A 23,589-nucleotide genomic window follows, 5' to 3' on the forward strand; every position below is an offset into this window, starting at 1 on the left:
AATCTGGAGTGAAGGCAGCCGAGAGTGGTGTTCCTTTGGTCCGCAGACTTTTCCTGAGTCTACTGTCTGGATGTTCCCTGATGCCCCCCCTCATTACACCATGTGACTTAAGCTGTCGACTCTGCCTGCAGTGCCCTTCTTTCATTCTGGCACCTGACAAACTCCTGGCTGACGACTCATCTCCTTCATGATACCCACTTGATGCCCTTGCTGCCTTGTCTTCTCTGTGCTTCCCTAACCCACTGGTGATTTTCACTAGAATGTGATTTTTGCTTTTCTAAATGGCACATGGCTTCTTGCTTATTAATTTGTACTTATATTTTTAAGCTCTTATAACCCAGGGGATTAAAGAAACATAATAGGGGAATTGGGCAGGTAGGGTTTTCTATAATGAGTAAAAGAAAGCTTTACTTTGGATTGTGAACATCTGTAGGGCAGCTGAGAGACCTTTGCAATGTTGAATTTTCATGAGGGACAGATTGGTCTGAATTACTGTATAAGCCTATTGTATTAGAACTTTCTTTAACAATGATATATAATGCCTGTGATTAGAAGCAAGTCATTTTGAAACTTAAAAATAGAAATGTGGAGAGGCGCCTGGATGGGTCAGTTGGTTAAGTGTCCGACTCTTGATTTCAGCTTGGGTCATGATTTCAGGGTCGTGAGATAGAGCCCTGTGTCGGGCTCCTTGCTCAGTGGGGAGTGTGCTTGAGATTCTCTCTCCCTCTGCCCCTCCCCCTGCTTGTGTGCGTGCTCTAAATAAATAAATAAATAATCTGGGGGAAGAAAAATGTAGAGCTGCACAATTCAGTGTGGTAGCCACAGCCACATGTGGTTAAGTTAAAATCAGTTAAAACTAAATAAAATTTAAATTTTAATGCCTTAGAACATTTTCATGTGGTCAGTAGCCACATGTGGTTAGCACCTAGTGTTTTGGACAGTGCAAATTTAGAACATTTCCATTGCAGAAATTTCTACTGGACAGTGCTCATCTACAACCTATAGAAGAATTCATGTATTTTAAAGCATTTGGTGAAGTAGATTCACCTAATTCTTTCCTATGGAAGGATATTCCAGTTGAAGAATTTTAAGCAACCTGAAATTCCCTGTGCTTTCTTTACATTTTTCTTTGGTTGTGGCACCCTCTAGTGTTTCAGCTTTGGTCTAGCTATATTATCATGAAATAACCTATTTGTGATTTGAGTCCAAGAACTTTGAAATATTTTGGAAAATCTTGTGTTTATATGCATTTTTCTAGGGAGGAGTTCTGTAGTTTTCACACATCCTCAAAAGGATCCATAATCCAAAAAAGATCAAGAACTACTCTCGGATAGAGGTCCTTCCTTATATGGCCAAACACTATTTTTTTTACAGATTTTATTTTTAAGTGATCTCTATACCAATGTGGAGCTCGAACCCACAACCCCAAGATCAGGAGTGTTCCGCCAATTGAGCCAGCCACGTGCACTTGGCCAAAACCTTTTAGTTTGTGATCTATAAGCAGTTTTTCTCCCAACATAAAAATAAATCATGGGGACCACTGGGTGGCTCAGTAGGTTAACCATCTGACTCTTGATCTCTGCTCAGATCTTGATCTCAAGGTCATGACTTGAAGCCCTGTGTTGGGCTCCATGCTGTGTGTGGAGCCTACCTAAACAGACAAACAAACAAACAAAACTCAACAAAAAAATAATAAAATAAATCCTGTAACTTGCCTTTTGACATTTCTATGCTTTGCTTATATTTCTGTGTGGAATTAATAATGATAATAATAGGTAACAATTATGGAGTACTTATTATATTCCATGTCCCATTTTAAGCTCTTGTACATATTTACTCATTTGGTCCTCAGTAATTTTATTAACTAGGTTCTATTATTTTCCCCATTTGAGAGATAATGAAACTAAGGCATAGAAGTCAAGTGAAACTTCTCTAAGGTGCTAGTGAATGGCAGGGCAAAGACATGAATCCAATAATACTTAAGCTTCAGACTCTGCACTCTTAACCACCTTGCTTGTAGAAGTGAGGTGAAGCCTTAAAGCAAGTATGAGGTGGAATGGAGAAGAGACTTTGCGTACCTTTGTGCACTTTGTGTCCAGTTATATAATAAGAAAAAATAGGGGCGCCTGGATGGCTCAGTCACTAGAGCCTGTGATTCTTGATCTCAGGGTCATGAGTTTAAGACCCATGTTGGGCATGGAGCCTACTTTTTTAAAGAAAAAATAATAACTCTAAATTGCTACAAGCCACACTGGAGATTATACTTAGTACCCACTGCTGATTTTCAGTAGATATGCATAGACCTATGTAGTCTGTCAAGAACTTAGAGTGGTGGATGAGGGTCAAAACTGCCGTTGCTACTGTATTTTCTTTGATTGGTCCAAACACCTGAACTAGTCTATTAATGGAATAATATGACAAATCTTTTTGTGACTGTCACTATTAATCCCATAAAAAGACATTTATTGTATTACTGTGATGTTGATTCTAAGGTTTCTGGAATGTTAGACTTATTAAGTATCTTAAAGGATAAGTAAGATAGGGGCACCTGGCTGGCTTAGTCCGTAGAGCATGCGCCTCTTGATCTCAGGGTCCTGAGTTCAAGCCCCACATTGGGCATAGAGCTTACTTAAAAAAAAAAAAAAGTAGGTAGGATACACTCAAACAGATAAAGGTTTGTATTTATATCTCCTACCTCCCTTTCTGTCTATACCCTCTTCTTACTTGTAAGGGTCCCATTTCATCTTCATGGTTCATATTATAATCTCTAACCCAGCCTTTTTTTAATGATTCATCAGACTCAAGATTTTGAATTCAACTTCTTATCAGTGTATGGAAATAGGAACCCTAGTGGTGGACTTACCAAAAAATGCCCTTAGAATCTACTTTATTGACAGTATAAAATATCAGTACATTTTATTATCTTGACTTGTACAAGTCAATATAAAGTTTTGCTTCTTACCAGGACCCTATGAATTATTTCTGATAAGGGTACATATTTTCTTCCCTTTGTATCAATGAAGGCCTAGTAAACCATAGGAGATATTTCAGAGGATTTCATTCTGGGAATGGGTTACATGGATGTTGGAAGACTGAAGGAGCAAAAAGCAGACACCGAGGTAATCCAGATACTAATAATTATGGGAAGCAGCCACCACCGCTAGGGCTGGGGCAACAGAAGAGAAGACTCTAGGAGCTCAGAGGGGCCCCCACACAGCTGGTAACTGGATCTCTGAGTGGGATACCAGGCAGCTGGTGCTCCACCACCAGAGAAGAAGGGGCACAGCTGGAGTTGGGAGAAGGGGTTGGCCTCTTTGCTGGAGCAACATCGATAGGAATGAGAATAGCAAGGAAATTCTTCTCCCTCTCTCTTCTCAGTTTATGCTGTTGCCTCCCTTCAGTAAAACCTAACAGGAAACTGGCAGGCAAATCTGGTAAAGGTTGACTGACCCAGCCCAGAGCTGGGTCGAGAGCACTTCAGAATAAGTATAGAAGAGAGCTCTTGGAAGTGAGAGACAAGAGATGAATAGCCAGGGCAACCTTATAGGGAAATTACAGAAACTGTAATGCTTGGATTTAGCTTTAGTAATTAAAATATGCAAACCAGTTACTCCCAAACATTTATTAAAGAGCAAATTATAATAGCTACTATTCATAAAGACTTGATGGAACCAAGCCTCGCCTTCAATGAGCTTACTGTATTGTTTTCCCATTTACTTAAATCCTTAAATCATTGTGACGTTGTGTGGTAAAGCTTGTTTTTCTCACATATTCTATAAAAGCACTATTATTAACTGGATTCTTGGGCTGTTATTAATATTAATGAATATTTACAAATTTTATCAGCATATCAGAATGAAAAATACAAATACATACAAAAAATACATGCAATACATACATGCAGTCATAAAAAATTTTGTTACTTTCATGCTCCAAATGAGGAAGTTAGTCTTACGCAAGGCAAGATGATTTCTAAACTTGAACTGTGCTGTTCTCTTGATTCTTAGCATAAGATAGGAATTTGATTTTTCTAGTGACAGTTTGCTCTAGTACGTCACTTAAATATTTCAAAGGCTCAATTTGGAAGGCAATATTGATCTTTGTTTTTGAAGTCTATTTTGGTAGAAGTCAAAGTATACACTCATATGATAAAAAATCAAGTAGAAGGATTTATAATAAAAATCAGTGGCCTTTGTCACACTCTTCCCTACCCCAGTCCTACTTTTCAGAGACAGTTAACTGTTTTTGTTTATAGTTTATTTTGTTTATGGTATTAAGCAATAATTCCTCCATAACTCTGGATAATAATTTATCAAACATGGGCATTTTTTACAGCATTTTCTCCATTCTGCTCTGTTTTTGATGGGTACATTGTCCTACTGAGTTCTTCCTTCAGCTCTTGATAGCATCTCCTGACTCCCTCACTGCGGTGAAGATAGGATGTCAATGCTCCTGGCCATTCCTCCACTCCCCCACCCCTTCTCCTACCTCATGTCTCCGCTTTATCTGTGTTTTCACCTTGTCGAGGTTCATAACCTTTACATTCTATTTTGTACTATATTTAATTTCCTGTATTTTTACCTGTGTTAAATTTTCTGTTTTATGGAAAACAATAAACTGCCTACATGACTGTGGCTTTACTTATTTATTTATTTTTCCTTTGGAGAGCCTAGTGGTGTGGGAGGATATTTTTTTCCAAGTCCAATATCACCTGTGGGCTATTTGAAAGAGAATATTCCTAGGACGGTCAAATGGATTCTTCTTGTCTTAAGCTCCATTTATTACTCAGAATTAAGCTACATTTTACCCTTGCTTCTATTTTCACCTTGACTTTCTTGTGCAGTTTTTTTCTTCCTGTTGTGTTGAGATTTTAATCCATTACTCTGCATTCCTCCAAGAATCAAATCCTGTTGTTAACTTCAGGCTTTTTTGAGAAAGGCTCTTCTGTTGAGTGAAATTTCTATCCTAGTTATGAAGTTTCGATTCTGGACTTGTCCGGGAATATAGTTGAACCTCTTGGTTTTCCTGTCCCTGGTTTGGACAGTAGACACAGTCTTGCTCTGAGACTTTCTTTTAGGCGGTTCTTGCAGTTTTTCTTTTGATATGATAATGCTATTGATTAGTCTAGTGCTTGCCTTTACATTTATTTATACCTTGATTAGATTTCCCAGCCTGCCCTTCCTACTTTGATTTTTAAAATACTGTACACTTAATCTTATCCATTATGTGTGGATTAGATTACATTGAACTCTGTTGGACATGTCATCCAAATTCCAGTAGCTTCCTAGGAATTATTGACTACAGCTACCAGGGTGCTGGGAGATAGGCAAATCCCTGTTTTGTGCCCTCTTCATTACCTTTCATTCCTGCCCTTACTGGCCCAGAATGGCAAGAGCAGGAACTCCTCTGTACCAAACCGCCCCTCCCCAAGCCATGATAGTTTATATAATAAAGACGAATCTATACATAAAGCACATGTTGTGCCCCCCTTCCCCCTCCCCGTGATGATCCAGGCTAAGAAAGAGGTTTTAGTAAACTTATTAAATGCTATGTTACTGTTTTGGGGAGTGAATTTCTTGAATGGAGTGTTGACTGATCTGCTGAACATCACTGGCTCCAGGCATGCCTTTTCATTTGGATTGGTATTTAGAGTGACAGGTTGCTTTCACCTTGCTTCTCACATCTCTTCGGAGGGGTCACATTTGGGTCCATCTGCTGGCTCTCCATTTGTGCACTATCACAAAATTATGCTAGAGTTGTGAGTGCTCTATAGTCTCCTTATTTTATGTCCAGGAGAACAGTATCTCAGTTGCCAGAGTTAATATAATAAAATAAAGGAAGGGCTTTTTAGATGCCTGGCTCAAAACCTTTTGCACACAGTTAAGAAAACCATATTCTTAGAGCTGGTTGCCTAATTTAAAGATGAAGAAATTGAGGCCCAGTCCTTGCAAGACTAGTCAGGTAGTGAGTCAAGAAGGATAGGACCATAAAGACATAGGAATTCTGGCATCATCATCATCATAATTAATATTGAGCATTTATGTGCCAGGCATTGTGTTTCTCACTTTATCTGGATGATCTCATTTAATCCTTATATCCTTTGAGCACAGGTACTATCATTTTCTTTTCATTTAAAAACAAATGTTGAAATTGAGACTTAGAGATTAAGTAACTTGTCCCAGGCATCCTGGATATCTGGTAATAGTCTGTGCTGTTTTTAAAAATTGTTACTATCTGGGGCGCCTGGGTGACTCAGTCGTTAAGCATCTGCCTTCGGCTCAGGTCATGATCCCAGGGTCCTGGGATCGAGCCCCGCGTCGGGCTCTCTGCTCTGCCGGGAGCCTGCTTCTCCCTCTCCCTCTCCCACTCCCCCTGCTTGTGTTCCCTCTCTCTCTGTGTCTCTCTTTGTCAAATAAATAAATAAAATCTTTAAAAAAAAATAAAAATAAAAATAAAAAAATAAAAATTGTTACTATCTAATATGTTTTCATTTATTAGCAGTTTCTACCAGTTTTGCTCTCCACAGAATCTGACTGCCCATGGATGAAAGCTAAAATGCTCTACTAGAAATTAGTGGCGGGTGGTTATGAAGATCTCCAGCAATATGTGTATGCCAGCCGTATCTGGCTTTAAACAACCTATTTTATGTATTATGTTATGAAAACATTGAAAGCATCATTTATTAAGTATCCCACTGGTTCAAAGAAGTCTGAAATACCTTTGCCTTTGCTTTTTACAGAGTGCTGAGTAAAAGTAGTTAGAGAGGTTGCAGGGTGGGATGGGGAGAGAGGTAGAAAAAGATGATGAGGCACTGGGCACAAATGACAGGCCTGTGAAACAGACAGCCCTATTGATTTCTGCCGCGAACCGCATTCTGCAGGAAAGAATGGAAATCCATTACACCAAGTGCATAGCGGACAGATCCCTTTGAAAAGCAGTTAGATGCCATCTAATCCCAAATCATTTAAAAACAATTTTGGAGTACCCAGAATTTTAAAATGCCCTAAGTAGTTTGTCTCTTACACTAGAAGAACAGTGAAATGGATGGAAAAACAGTATTTTCATGGTGTTTTCCTCTCATATATTGTGTTTAATTGTGCAACTTAAAGAGTGTGTTAAAATTGCATTTTAGATATGTACAAATCTGGGGGGTAAGATATAGTCCCTTGAATATTCTGAAATACACCAAACCTAGGATATGGAAGAAACCTTACCAGATACCTTTCTTTAAAAAAAAAAAGAAAAGAAAGAAAAAATTTATTTTGATATAATTTTAGAGTTCTAGAAAAGTTACAAAAATAGTATAAAGAACTCTCATTACCCACATTTCCCAAATGTTAATGTTTTGTCGTGTTTTCTTTATTTTTTCCTCTTTTAAATAATACTATTTTACGAGGTACATCTTCCAAAGCTCCATTTGAAGAAACTGTAGTGTCATGTTACGCCACACAGAGATACAGGGCTGGGGAGATGATCTGAAGCAGAAGAGAAAGTGTGGAAAAGGGGTTGGGGAGTCAAATGATAGCTGAGTGATTCCAAATCTTTTTGGATTTGAGGCATCATGCGGTTGTTTTATTTTGTAATTAAAGTGAATTTTATTTTGAAATACAGAATACTCCCTGAGATAACTGAATAGTCCCAAAGTTAAAAATCAGAGTTAGAAGGATGAGTTGTGATAATGTATAGTGGTGTGAGAATGACAAGGGAGAATTAAAAGTTAAAAGAAAAAAAATTGGAAACAGCACAAGAATATAAAATAGAAATCAGGAGCCTCCAAAAGGTGAAAATTTGGTCATTTACAAAGAACCAGTTTGCCTGAAGAACAAAGACAACAGAATGGGGCTTAAAGCAGTTGAACTCTGGGGTGGTTGAGGGGAGGGGGTAGGGATCCAGGGGGAAAGAAAGCAATCACTCAGAGAAACCAAGGATTTTAGAAGATTTCAAAGAAGGAAAGGGAGAGTTTTACAATAATCCCAGGACCCCGAGATCATGACCTGAGCCGAAGTCAGACACCTAGCCAACTGAGCCAGCCAGGCACCCTGAGAGTATCTTTCACAGAGCAGAAGTTTTTAAAGATGTCCAGCTTCTCAGTTATTTCTTTCATAGATCAGGCATTTGATGTCTCTAAAAAGTTATCACCATAGCAAAGGTCATCTAAATTTTCTCCAGTGTTCTCTTCTGGGAGTTTTATAGTTTTGAATTTTACATTTAGGCCTGTGATCCATTTTGAGTTAACTTTTGGAAGTGTGTAAAGTCCGTCTAGATTCATTTTTGGTATGTGATGTCCAGTGGTGCTAGCAAAGATCAGTTGACTGCATTTATGGGGATCTATTTTTGATCTCTGTTCTGTTCCATTGATCTGTGTGTTCTTTCACCAGTACCACACTGCCTTGATTACTATAGCTTTATAGTAAGTCTGGAAGTAGAGTAGTATCAATCTTCCAGCTTTGTTATTCTCCTTCAGTGTTGTGTTGACTATTCTGGGTCTTTTGCCTCTCCATATAAACTTTAAAATCAGTTTGTTGATTGCCATAAAATAACTTGCTGGGATTTCAGTTGGGATTACATTGAATCTATGGATCAAGTTAGAATATCTTGACAATATTGAGTCTTCCTATTCATGAACATGAATCTTGTTACTATTATTTAGTTCTTCTTTGATTTCCTTCATCAGAGTTTTGTAATTTTCCTTATATAGATCTTGTCTATATTTTGTTAGATTTATACTTAAGTATTCTAGTTTTTTGCTTGCTAATGGAAATGGCATTGTGTTTTAAATTCAAATTCTGTTTGCTGCTATAAAGCAATTGACTTTTGTATATGAACTTTGTATCCTGCAACATTGCTATAATCACTTATTAGTTTCAGGAGGTTTTTTGAATTTTTTGGATTTCCTATATAGACAGACAATCATGTCATCTTGAACAAACACAGGGTTTTTGTTTTATTTTTCCTTCCCAATCAGTATACCTTTTATTTCCTTTTCTTGTCTTACTGGACTAGCTAGGACTTCTAGTACAATGTTGAAAAGGAGTGGAAAAGGAGTTGCCTTATTCCTGACTTAGCAGGAAAGCTTCTAGTTTCTTGGCGTTAAATATGATGCTAGGTGTAGATTTTTTATTGATTTTTTTTCTTAATTTTAGAGAGAGAGAAAGGAGAGAGGGAGCATGAGTGCAGGGAGGGGCAGAGGGAGGGAATCTCAAGCAGACTCCCTGCTGAGCGTGGAGCCTGCCACAGGGCTTGATCTCATGACCCTGAGATCACAGCCTGAGCTGAAACCAAGAGTCAGATGCTTAACCAACTGAGCCACCCAGGTGCCCCAATTTTTTTATAGATTTTTAAAAATTGGGTCAAGTAAGTTCTTCTCTTCTAAGTTTATATTAATTTTTTTTTTTAGATTTTATTTATTTATTTGAGAGAGGGAGAGGGAGGGGCAGGCTTATAGCAGGGAGCCTGATGTGGAGCTTGATCCCCTGGGATCATGACCTGGGGCAGACCCTTAACCATCTGAGCCACCCAAGTGCCCCTGTATTCCTTCTTTTTAAAGGCTGAATACTATTCTATTATAGATATATCCACATTTTGTTTACCCGTTTATCCATTAGTGGATAGTTGGGTTGCTTCCACCTTTCTGGCTATTGTGAATAATTCTGCTATGAACATGGGTGTACAAGTAGCCCTTTGAGACCCTGCTTTCAGTTCTTCTAGGTATAATTGCTGGATCATATGGTAGTATTTTCATTTTATTGAGTTTATTAAATATTATATGCAAAATTTTATATACAAGGATATTCATTGCACTGATGTTTATAATAGCAAAAATTTGAAAGCAACCTTGCTATGTATCAGTGGGTGAATGGTCACATAATTACAGGACATCCATACAATGAAGAATACTGCAGCTGTTTAGGAAGATCTGTATGTTTTTACATGTCAAAATGTCTAGATAGATTATAATATGAAAAAACAAATTATAAAATAATATGTTAACCTGTTTGTTTTTTTTTTTAAGAAGTTCTATTATGAGAGAGAGAGAGAGAAAGAGAAAGAATGGGAAGGGTGAGGGGCAGAGGGAAAGGGAGAAGCAGACTCTGCGCTGAGCTGGGAGCCTGATGTGAGGCTCTATCCCAGGACCCTGAGATTGTGACCCAAGCTGAAAGCAGATGCTTAACCAACTGAGCCACCCAGGCGCCCTGCATATGAACCTGTTTTTTTTTTTTAATTGTATGTATGTATGCTTCAAAAAATTTTTTTAAGGATAACACACTTCTGTAGGTTGAGGGGGATGAGGGGATAGATTATAAGTGCAGTAGAAGAGCAGACCTTTATCTTACCACTTTACAAGTTACTGCATCATATGCATCATATCAGGATTTATAAGAGGCACAGTTTTATAAGCAGAAAAACCAATTTAAGTGATTGTAGTTTTGGAAAAAATAAAGCTTAACTTCCAATTGTCTGTGACATACAAAGAAAATGTTATCTATTTCATTACTTACTAAGAGTTTTCATGTCTACGATGTCAAATGCACATCACTGAGATCTTTAAAGTATCTTTTTTATTGTTATATGTAATATGAAGGGTATTTATTGTCTTGTGGCCTGACATATAAAATGAGCACAGTGAATTCCTATCAAAATGGTTTTACGTAAGGAAAATGTTCTTCTATTTTTGGATCATACTTGAATGGTGCTATCCGTTTCCTGTGACTTGGTGTGGTGAGGTATGTAGTGGAATCGTAGGCTTCCTCTGCTCTTGAGGAGAACATTGCTTCGTTTAAGCATTGTGTTACACTACACACTGAATTTTGTTCTTTGCCTTTTCTTCTGACAGTAGATCTTCATGGAGGAGCACGGAGTGACCCAAACCGAACACATGGCTACCATAGAAGCCCATGCAGTTGCCCAACAAGTACAGCAGGTCCATGTGGCCACCTACACTGAGCACAGTATGCTGAGTGCTGATGAAGACTCACCTTCTTCTCCTGAGGACACCTCTTACGATGATTCAGACATACTCAACTCCACAGCGGCTGATGAGGTAACAGCCCATCTAGCTGCTGCAGGTAATACTGTTTGGGTCGGAAGCTCTTCAGTTTTTTTCTTAACCTCTGGTATTGTGCATATCTGCAAGGGCCTAGGATGCAGGCATTCTCACATATATCACATTTTCCTGATTTTTTAAGCCTTGCATTTACAGCTTATGCCTGTATTCTACTGAGACTTAAGATCTAGAATGGCATACTATTAATGATATGACTTTGGTTTTGTTTTTTTCATCCATTCTAACAGTCTTTTGACTTCTTACTAAAACATTTAGTCCATTTACAGTAAATGAAACCACTGGTATATTTAGGTTTAAATTTATCATGTTTACAATATGCTTGCTTTCTCTTCATCCCACTTACTCTGTGTTTACTTTTCCTTTGTGTTTTAGAGGGACTGAAAAGTTTTTAATTTTTTTTCTTGTTTGTTTGGAAGTTATACACACTTTTACTATTAGTGGTACCCCCTAGAAATTATAATATATCCTTAACTTATTTCAAAGCCTTCTGTAATTGGTACTTTTGTCCTTTTAAGGGATAATGCAAGTTTCTTAGAACACTTGAATTTTATTCCCCTGCTTCTGACCTATATGCTATTGTTATTCTGTGTATTAATTCTTTGTATATTTTAAGCCATATAAGACATTATTTTTGTTTTATACTTACTGTTCATTTTTTCCTTTATATCCAGCTTGCCTTCTGAGAATTTTTCTTCTGTGTAAAGATAACATTTAATATTTCCTTCAGCATGGAAGTCTCTCAGTTTTTCGTTGTCTGAGAATGTTTTTATTTAACTTTCAATCTCAAAGGATGTTCTCACTGGGTATAGAATTTTAGGTTGGCACTTATTTTTTTCCCCTCGTATCAAAGATACCGTTCCCACTAGTTTCTGTCCTTGCTTTTCAGAATTCAGCTGTTTCATTCTAACATTTGCTCCTTTGAAAGTTATCTCCCACATAGGTCCCTCCTCCAACTGTTATTAAGATTTTCTCTGTCTTAAGTTTTTTGTTTGTTTTTCTGTCTTCAGTTTTTGTGATACATCTGGCTTTGGACTTCTATTTATTCTGTTTAGGATTCTTTGAACGTCTTGAATCTGTGGATTGATGTCTTTCATCAATTCTGGAAAATCTTAGTCACTAGATTTTTTTTTTAAAGATTTTATTTATTTTTTATTTGAGAGAGCGAGAGCATGCACAAGAAGGGGGGAGGGGCAGAGGGAGAAGGAGAAGCAGACTCCCTGCAGATCAGGGAGCCTGATGTGGGGCTCGATTCCAGGACCCTGGGATCATGACCTGAGCTGAAGGCAGACGCTTGACCCACTGAGCCACCCAGGTGCCCCTTAGTCACTAGATTTTGCTTCAGTTTTGCCTCTGCTCCATTCCATCTTTTCCTTCTGTGACTCCAATTAAATATGTTAGTTTTCCTCATTGAATCCTTTATGTCTCTTACCCTCTATTCTGTGTTATCATCATTTTGTCTCTTTATGCTTCACTCTATGTAGTTTCTTCAAACTGTCTTCCAGTTTATTAACTTTTCTCACCAACTGTGTCTGAGGTGATTTAAATCTGTCTACTGAGGTACTAATTTTAGTAATAGTTAATAGTTTCATTTTTTTTGTTTTAGAATTTCTAGTATGTTTTTTCCCTCCCAAATTTGTACTATTATAGTTTCCAATTGTAATAGAAAAAAAAAGTTTTTAAAATCTCTGGGAGTGAAGTAAGCATCATGATTTTACAATACATTTGGTAATTCTACTCTCTGAAGTGCCTATGGGTCTTTTTCTGTTATATGTTGTTAGTGCTATTTCTTGTTTATGTTGGTTTTTCTCCTCATGTATTGGTTATATTTAAATGAATGCTGGATGGTGTGTTTGGAAATTTATTTTTAGAAATAATTTGGGGTCTAGAATAGTATTATTGTCCTCTAGAGAGGATTTTTGTTTGCTTCTGCCAGATGCCTGAGGACACTAGCAATCCTGGATTATCTTAATCCAATTTAAGGTTTGAGATTTTCTGGGCCACTAAATGACTTATAGCTGGGCTGTATTTTGTACCATTCCCTTTGCTATTTACATTGTATACTTAGCACTATGGGGGAAGACTCCATGTAAACCATGCCTGGATGGGTTTAATATTGTATAAGGAACATTGATCTTAGAAGATATTTAGGGAAAGTTGGACAGTAAATCAGTTATCAAGAATGGCCAAAATACTTCATCTTTTTTTAGTATGTGCTGTATTTAAGGAAAAGAAGACAAATGTGATGAAAAACAACCTTATTACTCTCAGTTATAATCCACTGTGTACTTCTGGAATTGTGAATTTAAAATAAGGCTCAGTGGCAGAACACATTTGAGATGTTTGTAAAATATATTTTTGAAATATTTATACTTCCCAGAAGAGGGCATCCTAACATAATGAATGCAGGTCAACCGCTTTCCTAGGAAGGAAGATGCTTTTGAGACATAGTTTTGCTGTATTACTGTACTGCACTGTCATAGTGTTAAAATTAGGAAAGGACTTTAATCTAACATTTTCACGTGGCAGATATGGAAACTGAGGCCCAGCTGGTAGAAATGATTTACCATTTAATAATTCAACAATTATTGAGGAATTACTGTATGCTCGATATCACTGTATATAAATACTACGAACAAGACAGGAAAGAGCTTGCTCCTAATGTAGCTTACGGACCAGTGGTGGGGAGAAGGGTACAAATAATAAAGTAAAATAATTTCAAAAAGCACTGAATACTCTGGAGGAAATAAGGTGAATGGAGAGGGAAGGGAAGGAGATTGCTGCTTTTCTAATCCTATTCTCTTCCCTCCCTCCACTGAGGTAATCACTATTCTAAATTTGATCTTTATCATTCTCATGCACTTCTTTTATTTCTGCTGTATATGTATGTATCAGTAAACAATACTTCGCATTGTTTGGCATATTTTAAATTTTATAAAAATGATAACACTCTAATCCTATCTCTCTGTAACATTGTTTATCTCATTCAGTATTATTTTTTTGAGATTGATTCATGTTGATAATGTGGCAGTATGTTTTTATTTTAAGTGTTATTTGGTATTCCATTCATTATCCGAAAATGACATATCTTAGTATAGCACTTAGGCTATTTATAAGTTTTTGCTATTACAATAACTGCAAATGAAAATTATTTTATCTTTTCTTGTGCAAATTGTGGGAGTTTCTTTTGGCAGTTTTCAGACTCTTGACATTTCCCATAGTGATACATTTTACATTGTGATCTGAGATAAATGAATGCACATATAACTGGAATAACAATTTCTCATGGAGTAATACTTACCCTTCTGCCATGACACACCCACTGATATGTTCTAGTGTCTTTCACTTTATTCCATTTTATTAAAAAACAAAAGCTACTCATGAACCACCAAAGAACAGAAACCTGAAGTTTGAAAACACTGCTGAAGGATATATCCAGGAGGATAATGAGAGGGCAAAGATGGGCACGTTTTCAACTTTACTAAATATTCCAAATGTCTTTCCAAATCAGTATATCAATTTACATCCCCACACAGCATGCTGGAGTGCCTGTTGCTTCCAGCCCTCACCATATTTGGAATTGTCAATCATTTTTTGTTTTTGCCAGTCTGATGAAATAGTATCTCATTGTCTTTTTAATTTGCTCATCTCTGAGCTAGAGATTTTAGCCAGTGCAGGAAGACAAGATAGAGTGCCATTTCAGACTATTGAAATGACTTTTTATTGACTATTGCTTTTCTTCTTTTGCATATTTCCTCTTTATGCTTTTGTCCAATTGGGTTGGTTTGTTGTTTTTTCTTTTTTCTTTTTTTAATTTATTTATTCATGAGAGAGAGAGAGAGAGAGGCAGAGGCAGAGGGAGAAGCAGGCTCCCCGTGGAGCAGGGAGCCCAATGCGGGACTTGATCCCAGGACCCTGGGATCATGACCTGAGCCGAAGGCAGACGCTTAACCGACTGAGCCACCCAGGCGTCCCTGTTGTTTTTTCTTATTGTAAGAGTTATTGATATATTTTTTAATACTGTTCTTTTCTTGATAATATACATTGCATTTAGTATCTTCTCCCAATTTGTTGACCACTCCTTCCCTCAATTTTTTATTATTTCTTTTGTCCATATAGGTTTTAGTTTATATTATTGTGAAATTTATCAGTCTTTACCTTACTGTTTACCCTTTTGGAGTCTTATTTAAGGAATTCTTACCCCTGAGTTCATAAGTACTCTATAGCAGTTTACTGCAGAAGTTACAAAGTTCTTTGTTGTTGTTTTAATTTAGCTCTTTAATTCACCTGGATAATATTTTTGTTATATGATATAGGGATCTAGTTTCATTATTTTTCCATACAACCATTTGTCCCAGTACCATATTTTTAATAGTTCATCCTTTTCCCACCTCTGTCTTCTGACACAGGAAGGTGTTTGTGAACTCTTAATTCAGTTGCATTGGCTTGTTTGTCTATCCTTCAGCCAGTTCCGTACTGTCTTAATGACTGTAGCTTTATAGTAACTACTGATATTTGGTAGGATGAGTGCACCTTTTTATTTTATTTTATTATTATTATTTTTTTAATTTATTTATTCATGAAAGTCAGAGAGAGAGGCAGAGGCAGAGGGAGAGAAGCAGGCTCCCCACCTAGCAGGGAGCCCAATGCAGGACTCGATCCCAGGACCCTGGGATCATGACCTGAGCCGAAGGCAGACACTTAACCATCTGAGCCACCCAGGTGCCCCGAGTGCACCTTTTTAAATTCTTAAAATTCTTCACAATTATTCTAGCTATTTTTGGCCTTTTGCACTTCCATTTAAGTTTTAGGATCAGCTTATCAAGTTCCAGAAAAACCCATACTGGGACTTTTATTTGAATTGTGTTGAATTTATAAATTAATTAAGCACCTTTATTCATAATAGTCTAAAACTGGAAATTACCCAAATGTCTATGAATAGGATAACAGATGAACTGTGATTCATTTATATTCTGGAATATTACTCATCAATAAAAAGGAACAAACTACTAACACATAGAACAGTGTGGATAAATCTCAAAAACATTATTTTAAGTGAAAGAAACCTTACACAAAAGAATATATACTGTATGATTCCATTTATTTCAAGTTCTAGAATAGATAGGGCTAAAATAGGGTGAAAAAAATCAGAATTGTGGGTACTTTTGAGAGATTGGGTGGGAACTGACTGGAAGGAGACATGAGAGAACTTTCTGTAGTGGTGGTATTATTAAATATCTTGATAGATTGGTTATCATAAGTACATTTTCAAAATTTATGGTACACTTACACAAAATTGAATGTACACTTAATATTTGTACATTGCGGGGCACCTGGGTGGCTCAGTCGTTAAGCGTCTGCCTTCGGCTCAGGTCATGATCCCAGGGTCCTGGGATCGAGTCCCACATCGGGCTCCCTGCTCAGCGGGAAGCCTGCTTCTCCCTCTCCCACTCCCCCTGCTTGTGTTCCTGCTCTCGCTGTCTCTCTCTCTGTCAAATAAATAAATAAAATCTTTAAAAAAAAAAAAATTTGTACATTGCATTATATGTACATTTTACCTCAAAAGAAAAAATTGTAAAGAAGTATTGAACTCTAGCTAATGATATTCCCACTGAATATTTAGGGGAATCATACTGCAGTTTTCATGCATCAGAATAAAAAAATGATATGGATTGATGAATGGATAGAAAGATGGATGGGGTGCCTGGCTGGCTCACTAGGGCATGCAACTCTTGATCTTGGGGTTGTGAGTTCAAGCCCCATGTTAGGTATAGAGATTATTTAAAAATTTTTTTAAATCTTAAAAAAATAAAAAAAAAAAGAAAGATGGATAGATGTATATGGTAAAATGTTATGGTAGAGTGGTAGATATATGAATGTTCACCAAAAAATTTTTTCAACTTTGCTCTATATTTGAAAGTTTTAGTAATAAGATATTGGACTCTTACAGATCAATAGAATAAAAACAAATTAGCTAATTAAAAAATGGACAAAGGACTTAAGTAGACATCTCCCTAAAGAAGATGTACAAGTGGCCAAGAAGCCCGTGAAAAAGATGTTCACATTACTAATCATCAGGGGAGAAATTGGAACCCTTACATGCTGTTGGTGGGAATATAAAATGGTGCAGCCTCTATGGAAAATGGTATAAAGGTTCCTTAAAAAATTAAAAATAGAACTACCCTATGATCCAGCAATTTCACCGCTGGGTACATATTCAAAAGAATTGAAATCAGGATCTCATAGAGTATTCACATTCCCATGTTCATTATTCACAATAGCCAAGATGTGGAAGCAACTCAAGTGTCCATTGACAGATGAATGGATAAAGAAAATGTGGTATATGTATAGAATGGAATATCATCCAGCCTTTAAAAAGAAGGAAATCGTTGGGCGCCTGGGTGGCTCAGTTAAGCGTCTGCCTTCGGCTCAGGTCATGATCCCAGGGTCCTGGGATCAAGCCCCGCATCGGGCTCCCTGCTCAGTGGGAAGCCTGCTTCTCCCTCTGCCTCTCCCTCTCTATCTGCTTGTGCCCTCTCTCGCTGTGTGTCTCTCTGTCAAATAAATAAATAAAACCTTTAAAAAAAAAAAAGGAAGGAAATCCTGCCATATGCAACAACATGGGTGAACCTTGAGGGCATTATGCTAAGTGAAAGAAGCCAGTTACAGAGAAGGACAGATACTGCATGATTCCACTTTACATGAGGTATCTAGTCAAACTCATAGAAACAGGGGTAGAAGGGTGGTTGCCAGCAACTGGGGTATGGGAATGAGAGTTGCTCTCCAACTCCAGTATAAAGTTCCAGTTATGCAAGATGAGTAAGTTCTAGAGATCTGGTCAACATTGTGCCTATCTTTAACTGTATTGTACACTTAAAAAATTAACATGGTAGATCTCATATAGTAAGTGTTCTTATCACAGTTAAAAAATAAAATACTGGAAAAATGTATCAATAGGATTTTTTTTTTTAATCTAGCAGCTATTTACGATGGAAATGAAGGTTAAAAGCATTAATTTATTTTTTAACTTGATCTGGGGCTCTTTAGAGGAGTTTATTTAAATCAGACTGATTATACTACTAAATAACATGTAGAGAGATATGTCTAGATTTTCAGGGAGGCTTATTTTAATTGAGCCCCTTAGACCATATATAACATGTGCTAGTGTAAATGTGAGTAGTTAAACTTAATTTTCATATAAGCCTTTTATAGGGTTTACAAATAAGGATAAAAGTGGATCGTCTGCTTTAAAAAGAAAAAGGAATGTTCTTGATATGTTGAGATTCCATGAATCAGAGACTCCAATAATTCCTTAGGGTCTACCCTTTATTTTAATAATTAGTTTGAGGACAAGCCAGACCAACTTTTATTAACATTTTTTCCTTAAAGTGGGATAGTTTTCATCTTTTTCCTGCCAGCATGCTTTCATCGGTTTAACTTTGTGGTCAACAACTCCATTTTAGGCACAATTCTCAGATATATAAGAAAAAATTTCCAATTAAGATAATATTCTTCCAGCTATTCCTCTTATGGGTGTTGTTACTATTTGAGTTCCACGCATGAGTGATTCTCTCTCTTCCTTAACTTGGCAGTGTCTTGGGGTAATGGAAAGAGGGGCACGGGGATGGAAACGAAATTTGAAATCTGTGATTCTTTTGGCAAGCTCTTCCTCTCTCAGTGCTGCAATTTCATTTAGCACCTCTGAGAATATTGCCTTCGCAGTATGGGCATGCTGGCAAAACACAACACAACATTATGTAAAATTTAGCTAGCGTATGGTGGGGAGGTGTTTAAGTCAGTCACTTTGTCGGTTCCTTGTAAGTTTCATTGGTAAATGAAAATGATTTGTGTTGAACAATGGTGAACTATGTTGATGATATCAGGAACATTCTGTATTTACCGAGAACATGTTAGGAAATAAAGGCTTCCTTTCTCGTGCCTTTAATTGCTTTCTGTCTCGTAGAGCTGACGGGCTTTGCCTGACCCCGGCCCCCGCGTTATTGTTTCAGGTCCCGTGGGAATGGCTGCTGCCGCTGCAGTCGCGACAGGAAAGAAGCGGAAACGGCCTCACGTGTTTGAGTCTAATCCGTCTATCCGGAAGAGGCAGCAGACTCGCCTGCTTCGGTGAGGGCTCCCTTCTCCGTGCTGTGGCTGCTCCTCCAGCGCTGCGTGGTGCGGGCGGGCGTTACTCGGTGCACCGAGGGTACCGTCCGAGTCCGTGATGGCAGAGTTAGACTTGGAAGTACTCCTGTGAAATCAAACGCATGAAACTAGAAAGGATGAACAGACGTAGAATACCACATCATTTCAGTCAGAGAAACTTTCCGTGCCTGCGCTGTGCCAGACGTTGTTCTAGGCCTTGGGAATATAACCGTGAACAAAACCAGTTCCCTGAAAGAGCTTACAATCCAGTGGAGGAAAAAAGAAAATAAACATATATGTAATGTGTCAAATGATGATAAGTACTGTGGAAAAAAAGAAAGGGGAGTAAGGAAAAAAAGAAAAGGAAGGTTTGGGGGATGTAGTAGTTTCTCTTTTGTTATAGGGATGGTCTGGGAAATCCTCTTTGACAGGCAACCTCTGAATGGAGACCTAAAGTAAGTAAAGGGGCATTACTGATGTCTAAAGGAAGAGCTTTTCAGGCAGAGAGAAGAGCAAGAGGAAAGTTGCTGAAGTGGCATGGAATGTGATAATCATGTTTGAGGAATAGCCAGGGAAAGAATGACGGGAGATAGAGTCAGAGCAGTAGTAGAGAGCCACATTATGGGGTCATTGATCCAGTATAAGGGCTTGACTCTTGTTCTGAGTGAGATGGGAAGTCAGTGAAGGCTTTTGACTAAAGCAGTGATATGCTCTGATTTATGTTTTCAGAGAAACCATAAGGCTACTGTGTTGAGAGTAGAATTTGGATATACCAGAATGGAAGCAGGGAGAACAATTAGGAGGTTATTGTAGTAATCCAGGCCAGAAATCGTAGGATCTTAAAACCAATATCTCAGCAGCAAAGGTAGTAAGAGGTGGTCATCCTGGATGTATTTCAAAAGTCAACTCCAACATGATTAACTGAAGGATTGGATGTGGGGTGTGAGAGCAAAAACAGCAGGGAAGGGGACCTCAAGATTTTTGGTCTGATTACTGGAAGGGTTGAGATGACACTTACTGGAAGAGAGGAGCAGGTATAGGAATGAGTGAGAGTAGGGCAGAATCAGGAATTTGGTTTTGGACACGTCAGGTCTGTGATACCTCTTAACCATTAAGTGGAGAAACAATAAGCAGTTGATACGTGAGTCTGGAATTCAAAGGAGAGATCTTGCTGAAAATGTCTAAATCTTAGATCATGTCTAAGTCTTAGATCTTGTCTAAGACTGTGAGACTGGAAGAGGTTACCTAGAGAGTGAGTGTAGACTGAGGCCTGAAGCATTCTACCCTTTAGAGGTTGGAGAGATGAAAGGAATGAACAAAGGAGTCCAAGAAGCTACCAGTGAATCAGGAGGAAAATCAAGAGAGCAATACACTAGAGGGGCACCTGGGTGGCTCAGTCATTAAGCGTCTGCCTTCGGCTCAGGTCATGATCCCAGGGTCCTGGGATCGAGCCCCGCATTGGGCTCCCTGCTCCGCGGGAAGCCTGCTTCTCCCTCTCCCACTCCCTCTGCTTGTGTTCCCTCTCTTGCTGTGTCTCTCTCTGTCAAATAAGTAAATAAAATCTTTAAAAAAGAGAGAGAGAGCAATACACTAGAAACCAAGTGCAAAGAGTGTTTTAAGAAGGAGGGTGTGTGATCAGCTCTGTCAAATGCCGCTGGCAGGTTGAATAAGATGCAAATTGACCATTAGATTTAGCAACATGGAGGTCATGATTGAACTTGGCAAGAGCATTTCCAATGGAGTGGGAAGGATGAAAGGATTGGGGTGTCTTCAAGAGAAAACGGGAAAAGAAGAATTGGAGAGCGTGAATATAGACCATTCCTTCAAGGAATGCTGCCAAATTTCTTGTTTGGCATATGGTCCTTTGCTGAAGAGTTTTTTCTGAAGAGTTTGTAGGTTGCACAGAAAGGTTATCACGCAGGTATAGTACACAGAGGACTTAATATTTGATGGTTGCACAAAATGCATTCATATAGGATAAGAAATTTTGTCTATAAAATATTCCAGAAGTTCTTGTAGTGTTTTAAATATTATATCCAAAATTTCTAGTTATTTATTAGAATGTTGAATCCAGATGGAGTGCCAATCCATGCAAATGATATGTGATAAAAGCTAGAAAATACAGTTTATTTTATGAGGAAGATTATAAGAAACTGAAGGAAAAACCCAAAAAGTACTGATTGGAAGCTTTCAGCAAAGGGTTTATATGCCACCAGATAGGCAGTTCTTCTCATTTCCTTTAATGATGGGATAGGCCGGAGTAATTAGAATGTGTTCTATATAGAAATGTCTTTGCTGTAAGGGGCATAGACGTGATAGTACATACTTTTGGAAAAGATGGAAAACTAGGTATGTTCACTTTGTTTCATTTGAATTAATTACTCACCAGTCCCTGGAAAGAGTAGACTATGTTCTCAGAAGGATTATAGAACGTAGAACTTTAAAATAATCTCCCATGATTTCAGAGGAAAAGCCCAACGTTTCTGTGTCATCCAGTGTTGATATATTTAAAAAAGCTCTTTTACTTCTTCCTCATTTGTAAAATATTACAGGACCAAGAATTGTTGTTTATATGCAATGAAAATCTAGAAATGACAACATTTTTGAAATCGTATTTCTGGATAAAACTATGTCAGTGAGACATACACAATGACTTATCAGTCAAAGAAATTAGAAGCAGGTCATTTAGGCCCCCTTCATTAAGCATGGAGATGATATGATAATGTCTACAAGACAATGTCTCAGCAGTAGTCTTTATCGTTATTACAAGTTGCAGTAAGAGAAAACCCCTTTAGTGTTGCTAGGATCAGGAAGAATTATAGTCTCCGTGTTCAGCCTTGTGTCATGGCTGTGTCCTGATGCAAACTTGTAGCCGACCTACAAGTGGGCTAGTCATTGGTCTTTAGGACAAAGGTATGCACATACTTCTGCGGAACAGGATATTCAAACTCACACTCCCCTTTTCACATTTTGGGTACAACGACGTATCCAATCAGAATAAATTGTCTCAAGTCAAAGTAAATTTTGTTTCCGTGTCACTGTAATTTCTCTCTTCTTTAACCGTTTTTATTCTCTTTTCATTCTCTAATTCAGGAAACTTCGAGCCACATTAGATGAATATACTACCCGAGTGGGACAGCAAGCTATTGTCCTCTGTATCTCCCCCTCCAAACCCAACCCCGTCTTTAAAGTGTTTGGTGCCGCACCTTTGGAGAACGTGGTGAGAAAACTCAGCTCTGTCCTCAGATACTCACTCTTGCTTTCTGCGGGTGGTTGTTTGTTCTTTTGATCCTCTGTCTAGTACAATAGCTATTACTCCTATCCTCCCCTCATCTGGGGGTGGGAGTGGGACTGGTTTTCAAACCATTTTATGTAGATCAAAATAAAAAGGATTATTTCTCTTTGACTTGCTATAACGACATACTCTACCCAAGGGGGGAAAGATGGTGTTATGTTTGTTAAGAAACCACCACCACAGGATTTTGTTGGGTTTTTTTTTTTTTTAAGTTATTTATTTATTTATTTATTTAGAGAGACAGAGAGAGTGAGAGAGCGAGAATACCAGCAGGGTGAGGGGCAGAGAGAGAAGCAGACTCCCTGCTCAGCAGGGAGCCCAATGCGGGGCTCGGTCCCGGGACTCTGGGATCATGACCTGAGCCAAAGGCAGACGCTTAACCCACTGAGCCACCCAGGTGCCCCAGCGATTTTGTAAGAAAATTACTGATTTATGTCAGAAACAAAATGTGAGGTAATTCTAAGATATAAACTTCGTGAGGCAAACCTCAGGAAGCATTTTACTGATTGTTGGTATTTGAGTTCCATATTTAAAATCTCTTGCATTTCTTTGAAGAATTTATTTGACACTCTGCTTCCATTTTGAAATATAGTTGAATATTTTGATTGCCTATCTGTAGCTAAGTTTATAAAGATAGTATTTTACCTTTGTATACTTATACTAAGTGAACTACTCTTTCTTTGGCAGAAATAACTTTGAATCGTTAGTAGAATAATGGTCTGTCCAGATTTAGTTTGCATTTTGTTTTTATTAGGATGACGTTTATTAGCTAAAGGGACATTTATTGGATTTCTCCCATATCGAATGTAGACATTTCAGGAGTTTAGAACTGATTAGTAAGCAATTGAAATTTTGTTTGTTTTATTGTGGGTTTTTTTTTCCACATACAAATGTTGTAGTTCTTTTTCAACATTTTTGAGTTTTGTTTTGAGTTTTGCCAAAAATTCCTGAGGCCCTAGGATTAGGGTGCATATTAGGACCTTTCCTTAGAAGAATATGGTAGAAGATTTTTAGTTCAAAATGATGCCTGACAAGCTGTCCTTAGTGTCATGATGTTCACCAACATGAAATCTGGGCATGTCTTCTTTTT

At 37.8% G+C, this 23,589-nt stretch overlaps 1 protein-coding gene across 6 annotated transcripts in view; it reads left to right on the plus strand.

Annotated features, from left to right (window-relative positions):
- NRF1 (nuclear respiratory factor 1) overlaps window positions 1–23,589 on the plus strand; it is a 137,130-nt gene that overhangs the window by 32,498 nt on the left and 81,043 nt on the right. For 4 of the 6 annotated variants that reach the window (XM_035021091.1, XM_035021095.1, XM_035021094.1 and 1 more), the window contains exons 1-3: window positions 10,210–11,066; window positions 19,072–19,186; window positions 22,298–22,424. In XM_035021091.1, the coding sequence (XP_034876982.1) occupies window positions 10,844–11,066; window positions 19,072–19,186; window positions 22,298–22,424 (465 nt within the window). In that variant the 5' untranslated portion in view covers window positions 10,210–10,843. Of the gene's footprint in view, window positions 1–10,209; window positions 11,067–19,071; window positions 19,187–22,297; window positions 22,425–23,589 lie in introns of those variants that run through there. The other 2 variants (XM_035021092.1, XM_035021093.1) reach the window with 2 other exon arrangements.

The sequence above is a fragment of the Mirounga leonina genome, unplaced genomic scaffold, assembly GCF_011800145.1.
Source record: "Mirounga leonina isolate KUSES-001 unplaced genomic scaffold, KU_Mleo_1.0 Mir_174, whole genome shotgun sequence".
Classification (NCBI taxonomy): Eukaryota; Metazoa; Chordata; class Mammalia; order Carnivora; family Phocidae; genus Mirounga; species Mirounga leonina.